General features: G+C 48.7%; 1 protein-coding gene across 2 annotated transcripts; it reads left to right on the top strand.

Annotated features, from left to right (window-relative positions):
* Positions 1-1,413: 1,413 nt before the first annotated feature.
* LOC110293665 (L-amino-acid oxidase-like) lies at positions 1,414-7,873 on the top strand. 2 transcript variants are annotated; one of them, XM_021161539.2, is made up of 7 exons: positions 1,414-1,444; positions 3,015-3,229; positions 3,586-3,698; positions 4,649-4,850; positions 6,412-6,480; positions 6,670-6,806; positions 7,069-7,873. In XM_021161539.2, the coding sequence occupies exons 1-7, from the start codon at positions 1,414-1,416 to the stop codon at positions 7,871-7,873; spliced, it is 1,572 nt and encodes a 523-aa protein (XP_021017198.1). The 2 variants fall into 2 exon arrangements, with proteins under 2 accessions (XP_021017198.1, XP_085694529.1); XM_085838403.1 differs by having other exon boundaries at positions 4,649-4,856; positions 6,430-6,480.
* The last annotated feature ends 1,273 nt before the right edge of the window (positions 7,874-9,146 follow it).

The following is a 9,146-nucleotide window of genomic DNA, read 5'->3' as shown; positions in this document are numbered from 1 at the left end:
GGGATGGTCCCACCCACAAGGGGCCTTTCCCCCTTGATCACTAATTGAGAAAATGCCTTACAGCTGGATCTCATGGAGGCATTTCCTCAACTGAAGCTCCTTTCTCTGTGATAACTCCAGCTGTGTCAAGTTGACACAAAAATAGCCAGAACAACATCTAACAGGGATCCTAGGATGTATACTCCATGTGTGGGGGGAAGGGAGAGGAAGGTGATATTGTTTCTATTCTCATTTCTTCTCTTCAATAAAGAATAGAAAATGTTATAGTCCAAAAAGAAAAAAAGAAAACCCAAGTTCAAAAGGTATCGCTTCTGGGGCTGAAGGGATGGCTCAGTCGTTAAGAGCACTGACTGCTCTGCCAGAGGTCCTGAGTTCAATTCTCAGCAACCACATGGTGACTCACAACCATCTCTAATGGGATCTGATGCCCTCTGCTGGTGTGTTTGAGACAGCTACAGTGTACTCGTATACAACAAATAAATTAATTAATAAAAACAAAAACAAAAACAAAAGGTTCAATTCTGTATCCCAAGACACACAAGTCTTCCAGGACAAAGCAGGACTCAACCCAGTTCTGTCAGTTCTGTTGCTACTACCCTTCCCCCATACCACCTGATGCCAGAATCCTAGTTCTGGGCCCTACCTTCCCCTACTCCTTTCCTCCCCACCAACTCCCACACTGCTGGTTTGGGTGCAGACTTTCTGTTCATTTGGCTTGCCAGCCAGCCTGTGAACAAAAGCTAGTCTTGGCAGAACAGTTACCTGGCTCCATTCCTTAAGGGAAGGAAGTACATTGCCAGGGAAGTACACTGTGTCTAAAGGAACCCCTGGGGGTCCCAGAGGAAGCAGCACAAAATGCTCTGTGCTGGAAATGGGCCAGGCTAGAGACCTCTGCCTACCTGGGAGCCTTCGAGGGAAAGGGACAGTGAGGCATGATTATTGTACAGGAACTCCTGGCCAGATCCCCTATCCCAAACAGACATGGAAATAAAGTAGCATGGTGCACCAGCCAGGGGGAAGCAGGCATTCTGTATTGTGGGCAGTCAGGAGCTCTGGCTTGTGCTGGAAGTTCAGAGACCAGATGTCCCACCCAACCCTCATCCCTTCCCAGAGTGATTACAGCAAGTTCACAATGGCCCACCTGCTGCCATTCCCCTCTTGCTCCTTAGCAACAGGAGGGCTGGGAGAGGGGCTTTTCTAGAAGAGACTGTCAGGGGGAAAGTGGATTGAAAGTGAGGGGAAGGTGAAGTCAGTTATTACTGTCATCTCACCTGACGGGTCAGGCCTTGGGTCAGGGCCACCTTGCTTGGCTGAGTCAATAGGGCCAGAGACCGATTGGTGGGATAAGAGCCAAATATTGCCAGAGAGGTGCTGCTTCTTCATAAAGAGAAGAGGAGAGGCTCAGAGTTCCGCATGAGTTTCAGGACCATGGCCAAGAAGAGTGGTAAGTGGGTCCTCCTCCAGGTCTGGAAGAGACTGAGTAAGGAAGGGCTAGATACTGAAACAGGCATAGGCATTGGGTCGGAAAGGGACATGGGTCAGTGGGTTGGGTATAGGTCTGAGGATGTCTCAGCTGAAGACCATATAAGAGTAGAGAGAGTTAGAACTGAGACAGGAATTCAGCTCTACCTGGGGATGGCTCAGGATGTTGAAAACGAGTTCCGTGGAGATGGATCTAGAGGAGGAGTCAGGGGTTGGATGCATTCAAAGGCAAGAGCAGAGGGGCCAAAAAACAAATGCTGGTTGACAGCTCAGGGGGAACTCTAAGGTCTGGATAAGAAGGTCGAGGCAGAGTGGGGTGAAGGGAAGGGGGAGCTAAGACTTAGTGACCCCCTCCCTTGGGCTTGGTAACGTTTCTCCTCTTTTCTAATGAGTTGTCCCCAATGGGAAGCTGTCTTGGCACTAGGACAGGACTACTGTGCCTCCTCAGCCAGTGGTTCCTAAAAGTCCTAGTCCTTCGAGGAGTTTCCGTGGCCTCTATGCTACAAAGACACTAAGGGGGTTCTTACCAGCCGAAAGCTCAGCTTCTAGATGGAGCTCAGGGTGTACAGTCCTCGCCTGGCCCACTTAAGAGCAGGGGACACCAAGGGAACCAAATATCCCTTCCTGTCAGACAAGGCCAGCTGTGAGCAAGAAAATCAAGCCACTCAAGACATGTTATATGGTTGTCACTAACTGTCAGAGTGATGGGTTCTAATCTTGATATCGTGTGCGATCCTTTGAGAAGGGAGCTTTGAGAAACCATAGATGAGGCTGGAAGAAAAGAAAAAACTTTAAGGACTGCCCGTTTCCCACAGGTCACTCCTCACTCCTGCTAGAAGGGAACCTTTTCACCAGTAGACACAGCCTCCCTCTCCCTCATCATTGCTCTCCAACTCTCTCCCCCACACAGCTTCACTTTCCAGACACACTCACATAACCTACACAAGCACCCACATTTCTCCCTCAGACTTGAGCAGAGGAACCTATCCGGTCCTCCTCACACTAAATCCAGCTCTCCATCCACCTCACCTTCCCGTACAGACTCAGTCACACCCAGGCATCCACGCCATTCCACAGACGCATCCCTCACACACAGTCTCGGACTGTGCAGTCATACGAAGTAAATGCAAACTGCAGTCACACTCCCACATACAAACTGACAGGTCTATACAGCCCCAGTCCTTTACAGTCACGGATGAGCACACAGGCACACTCTCCATCAGGAAAAAAAAAAAAAAACGTATGTACACTCACCTATCAACCTCCCTCACCCACGAGCTTCCAGGGTGCAAGCCATGTTCACAAATCACACATTAATCACATAAATAACACTGCAGTTCACAGTATGCCCATACCCTGCACAACACAATCGCCTCCATTCACGTGTAATACCAAATATTCATATCTACAACCACACACTTGCCAGACAAGGTCCTCATCTGACTGCCCTGCACTGGCTCCCACAGCCTGGGTAAACAGGACCCAGAGCCTGGGCTTAGGGAAGGCCACCCTTTTGCTTTCTCTGCCCGCAGGAATCCTTGTTTGGGGGATCCTGCTGTGCATCTCCAGCTGTCTTGCCCTCTATGAGAACCTTGTCAAGTGTTTCCAGGATCCCGATTATGAGGCCTTCCTTCTCATAGCCCAGAATGGGCTCCATACCTCCCCACTGTCCAAGCGTGTGGTGGTAGTGGGAGCTGGCATGGCAGGCCTAGTGGCAGCTAAGACCCTACAGGATGCCGGTCACGAGGTAAGAAGGTCTTGAGAAGCCTTGATCATCAGCCTCCCATTTGCCTCCTTGGGTGGAAAACAAGTGACTAGCCTGACAATGCACAATTGAGTGTACCGGCTAGTCTCCACCAACTCCCTGGACCCTAACCATTGCTAACCACCATTCATGTTCTTATGGAGACAAAAGAGAAGACCTAGGCTGCCAGGCGAAAGCTTCAAATCACTCAGGGCCCTCTGGAGCAAACAGCCTCAGGGAGGTTACCCTGTATGTTCAGGGCCACCAGGCCAGAACCTATGGCTCTTTGGAGGTAGGAAATGGGATGAGGAGAAAGGACAGCCTTCTCTAAGAATGACAGCAGCTCTTCTGATCTCCAGGTAACCATCTTGGAGGCCAGCAACCACATTGGAGGTAGGGTGGTCACACTCAGAAACAAGGAGGAAGGCTGGTACTTAGAACTTGGACCAATGCGAATCCCAGAAAGCCACAAGTAAGTCCTGGGCAAGAGAAGGAACAAAAGGAATATGGAAGTTGGGGGTCGGGGGAGGTATGGAAAATATGGGAGGGACCCTGATGCTATCCTTCAGCACCCAATACCCTATAATGGCTCCCCTACCTTCTAACTTCTGTTGAGGTGGTTACCACCCTCAGCTCCACCCTCAACCCTTCTCTTCTATCTCTGAGCAACTCGGGGGCTGTGAGTTGGCCGGCAAGAGTGTAAAGAAAGGGCAAGTAGATTAGACAGCCCTGTGTCATGTGACCCAACCCAATTAGTCAGGACTGATACTGATTCCCCACTTCCATAGCCGAGATCACAGGAGACTGAGGGTCACCCAAGAAACGATAGCTCCCAAACTGACAGTCATTGCTGCCAGCTCACCAAACAACAATATAAATATGGGTGGTCTCATAGTTATCAGCTACATCCAAATAAGCTGAGAAATGATAACACATTCTGTTAACAACATCTGTCACTTGTTCAGCACTAACTTTGTTCTAGACTGGATCTCCACAGATTGGGGGTTGTTTGTTTGTTTGTTTGTTTGTTTTGCATTTAATATAAATTGAACCCTACTTACCCTGCAAACCATCAAAACCAAAAACACCTGTACCATCCCAAAGTGGGAGTCACTAAATACAGCCTCAAAGTTACTTAAAAGTGCACAGTGGGATCTCAGACGCTGTCTGAAACTAAGGGCGTTTGTCTGTACTTTAGAGTCCTACTGGCTGGGATTCCATAAAGGGCCTTAATTCATTGAACATCCTGCCCTCTACAGCCTTGGGAGTAGGGGAGCTAAGGCTCACAACATTTAATGAGATTACAATTGAACAAGCAATCAGTTTGAGTTCCTCAGCACAAGGTTACACTGGGTTTTACCAGAAGTAGCTTCTAATGTGGGACCAGAGGGAACAAGGGTGTTACTTCTGTCTCTGCTCCAGGCTAATCCACACCTATGTCCAGAAGCTTGGCCTGAAACTGAATAAGTTCAACCAGTATGATAGCAACACCTGGTACCTACTCAATGGACAACGCTATCGTGCCTCAGAAGTCATGGCTAACCCAGGAATCTTGGGCTACCCCCTGAGGCCCTCAGAGAAGAACAAAACTGTCACAGACCTGTTCTACCAAGCCATCACGAAGGTACCAGCTGCCTTTCCCTGCCGGGGGATCAAGAAGGAAAGGGGTGGTGCCTAAGGTTACACAGCAAATCAGTATGTGGATTCAGATCACCTGACTCCCACCCAATACTCTTAGGATTGCTCCCCCTACCTTCTAACTCCTGTTAAGGTTGTCACCACCACCCCACTCTCAGCCCTTCTCTTCTGTCTCTGACCAACTCAGGGGCCATGACTTGGTCAGCAACAGTGTTAAGAAAGGAGGAAGTAGATTAGGAAGTCCTTGGTAGTGAATCAGTCATCCTAAATGATAGTGAAGATCTTTACCTTAAAAGCTCTGTGTGTGTGTGTGTGTGTGTGTGTGTGTGCACTTCTGTGTGTCTGTGTGTCTGTGTATATGTCTGTATATGTCTGTGTGCGTATGCATGTGCATATGTACCCATGTGCATGTACCCATATGCATGTGTATGCACGTGTGTGTGTGTGTGTGTGTGTGCATGTTTGTATGTATGTGTGCATATCTAGGTGAATACAGATGCACATACACATTTTTTAGAAGTCAGTGGTCAATACCAGGTGTCTTCCTTGATTGCTTTCTACCTTATTTTATTTTATTTTTGACAGTTTCTCACTGAACTTGGAGCTTGCTAATTCTGATAGACTGCTGGCCAGCAACCCCAGGGATCCTACTGTTTCTATCTTCCCAGTGCTGACATTACAGTCATTTGATACTACATCCTGCTTTGTTTGTTTGGGGTTTTTTGTTTGTTTGTTTGTTTGTTTGTTAAGACAAGGTTTCTCTGTGTAGCCTGAGCTATCCTGGATCTCTCTTTGTAGACCAGGTTGGTCTCAAACTCACAGAAATATGCCTGCCTCTGCCTCTGCCTCCTGAGTACTGGGATTAAAGGCGTGTGCCAACACCACCTGGCTCACACCCTTTTTTATAGGTGAATTGATGGTTTACCTGCATATGTCTGTAAAAGGGTATCAGATTCCCTGGAACTGGAGTTACAGACAGTTGTGAGCTGCCATGTGGGTGCTGGGAATTGAACACAGGTCCTCTGGAAGAACAGCCAGTACTCTTAAAAACAGAGATATCTCTCCAGCCCCAACACACGCTACTTTTCTATAGATGTTGGGTATAGCACTCAGGTCCCCAGTCTTATTCAGCAAGTATATTATCAACTGAATATTCACCTTAAATTTTTGTTCTGTTTCAAGTGAGGGGTGATAGTACCTGATTTTAATACCAGTATTTGGGATCTAGACTGAAGAGCAATCTCAGCTATACAGTGACTTTGAAGCCAACCTTGGCTATGGGAAGGAAACCCTGCCTCAACAAAAGCCTCCCTATATAGATAGCATCTTCAAATGAAGGGGACATACTCAGGAAGAAGGCACACCAGGAGCTCTGGGAACTGCCCTTGCCTGGCCTTTCCTAGCCTCACCAGGGGCCATCCAAAGATCTTGACTCTAATCTAAAGGCATGTGAGGCACCTGTTGCCCTGTGACCTTGTCTACAACAGCCTAGATGTCCTGGCTACCTGGAAGCCCAGATTAACAATACCTCTCCTCCCCTTCTGCAGATCAAACCACATAGGAAGATATCCAATTGCAGCCAGCTGCTCTCCCTTTATGACTCTTACTCCACCAAGGTAAGTGATAGAGGCCCCAGGATGCAGGTAAAGCAATAAGCTGACTTATCACAGGAAAACCCCATTCCTACTGTCAAAGCCATTGCTTCTCTCAAGGCCATATCTACTGCTGGGCCCAGGCCCCTGCTAAAGCCTCCCTATATCAGATCCTCTAACTCATACTTGCATCTATGGTACCCCCTCCCATAGGCTTACCTGATGAAGGAAGGAACACTGAGCAAAGGGGCCATCGAGATGATCGGGGATATAATGAATGAGAATGCTGGCTACTATAAGTCCCTCCTGGAGTCCCTGAGGATTGCAAGCATCTTCTCCAAAAGTGACCAGTAAGGCTGACCTGGGGCCAGGAAGGACCCAGTCCCCAGGACTGGTTTATTGGGTATTTACTATATAGGAGGAGGGAGGAGCTCTCAAGCAACAAAATCTGACACGGGGCTGTGTATTCATGAAGGTGACGTTCATAAAGCATCCCACACAAAAGGGCAGGAGATAGGTTCTTCTCTCTTCAGACTGGAATTATGCCCAGGACCATGGGACACACAAGTCTGATAGTGTCTCCCGCTCATCTTTTCCTCTCCACCCCTGCAGATTTTCAGAGATCACCGGTGGCTTTGACCAACTCCCCAATGGCCTCAGTGCTAGCCTGAAGCCTGGCACCATCCGTCTGGGGTCCAAAGTAGAAAGAGTGGTGAGAGACGGGCCCAAGGTTAAGGTTATGTACCGCACAGATGGGCCCACCTCTGCACTGCACAAACTCACTGCGGATTACGCCATCATCACTGCCTCAGCCAAGGCCACTCACCTCATCACCTTCCAGCCACCTCTGTCCCGAGAGAAAACACATGCCCTGCGCTCCGTTCATTACACCAGTGCCACCAAGGTGGTTTTAGTGTGCAACGAACGCTTCTGGGAACAGGATGGTATCCGGGGCGGCTACTCCATCACTGACCGACCCTCCCGCTTCATTTACTATCCCAGCCACAGCCTGCCAGGCGGCAAGGGAGTCCTGCTGGCCTCTTTCACTGTGGGTGATGATTCCTCCTTCTTTGCTGCCCTGAAGCCCAAGCAGGTGGTAGATGTTGTGCTAGATGACCTTGCGGCAGTGCACCGCATACCCAAGGAGGAGCTAAAGCGCATGTGCCCAAAGTCAGCGATCAAGCACTGGTCTCTAGACCCCCTCACCATTGGCGCCTTTACAGAGTTCACACCCTACCAATTTGTAGACTATTCGAAGCAGCTCTTCCAGCCAGAGGGCCGCATCTACTTTGCTGGGGAGCATACCTGCCTGCCTCACAGCTGGATAGACACCGCCATCAAGTCGGGCATCCGGGCCTCCTGCAGCATTCAGGCTGCAGTTGACAAGGAGGCCACTCAAGGACAGATGGCTCTTTAGAGGCCCTTTGCCAACAATCAGGATGCCCCCACCACCACCAAAAACAATCTGTGGGAGAGTCTACGAGAATAAATAGGCTAGAAGATGAAAGGAAGCCGAGACCCAGGAGAGAAGTCACCACTGGTCCCTTGGTCTACAAGCAGAAGCCCAACTGGGAAGCTACAAGAGACATCACCCCCTATTCTGTCTCACTCCCTGTCTCTATGGGAAACAGCAGGGAGTAGGGGGTAGCTGTCAAGGCTGGAGAATTCTAGAATCAGCCTTTAGCTTGAAGGAAATTGTCTCCTGCTACAAAACAATAACAAGCAAAAAGAAAAAAGTGTCAATACCTGATTTGTGTTACAACTAGAATTCTCTAAAAATACAAACCCCAAGGTACCATCACATTGAACAGCAGACTGTCACACACACTCACACCCACAATACATACAAACTCCGATGCTGTGTGCCTAACCAATAGCCTCTCATCTTGGCCCAATGTAGCTAGAAAAGGAGGGCTTCTTACCTGCTCCCCACTCCCACCCCTCCACTATGCATGAATGGCATCTCAGCCATCCTAACTAACTCTCTCCCCTCTTACCAGCCAGACCTCCTGCCTCTAGCTGTCGTAGTCTACACTGGCCCTGAAAGGACACCATGCTCATTTTACAGCTCCTTCTCCATTTGTCCCCAACTGCCTTTACAGAACCGACCTAAGTTATTCTCCTCAAATTTGCCCTTAATTCCTCTCCAACTGCAAGGTGCTCTCTCCTCTGAGCCACAAGTCCCCACCCCACCCCTCCCATCTAGAGTACTAAATGGACTGAAGACCTTACTGAGATCACGTTGCCAACCAAACTAGGAGACCTCTTCCCCCACAAAGGGCTGAGATCACATATTTTATACTTTGTGTGTGTGTGTGTGTGTGTGTGTGTGTGTGTGTGTGTGTGTGTGTGTGAGTGGATGTATATGTGTGAGTGTATATGTGTGTGTGATTGTGTGTATGTATGTGAGTATATATGTGAGTGTGTGTGTATACGTGTGTTGTGTGTGTGTGTGTGTGTGTGTGTGCACGCACACTTGTGCTATTTTCTTCAGTCTGCCAATACTTACTAAGCATGCCACATGTCTGGCACCACATGGCACCTGGCTAAAAAGCAGAAACAGAGAAAGCATGAAACAGTGAAAATCAACCCTCCTCCATCTGCCTCCCCATGTGTTCAAGGTTCAGGTCCCAATTCTGACTCAATTTTTAATCCAAGTTCGAAGAAACCAAGATTTATTCCTGAAATAA

This window comes from Mus caroli, unplaced genomic scaffold, assembly GCF_978045245.1.
Source record: "Mus caroli unplaced genomic scaffold, Mus_caroli_1 scaffold_6, whole genome shotgun sequence".
Taxonomy (NCBI): Eukaryota; Metazoa; Chordata; class Mammalia; order Rodentia; family Muridae; genus Mus; species Mus caroli.
Note: the sequence above shows the minus strand (reverse complement) of the source record. Positions and strands in the feature narration are given on the sequence as shown.

Bases quoted from the DNA above. Each gene is read 5' to 3' on its own strand.
- LOC110293665 (XM_021161539.2), top strand. From the start codon at position 1,414: ATGAGTTTCAGGACCATGGCCAAGAAGAGTG. The intron at 3,230-3,585 runs GTAAGAAGGTCT...TCTGATCTCCAG, and splicing joins TACAGGATGCCGGTCACGAG to GTAACCATCTTGGAGGCCAG. The intron at 4,851-6,411 runs GTACCAGCTGCC...CCCCTTCTGCAG, and splicing joins TCTACCAAGCCATCACGAAG to ATCAAACCACATAGGAAGAT.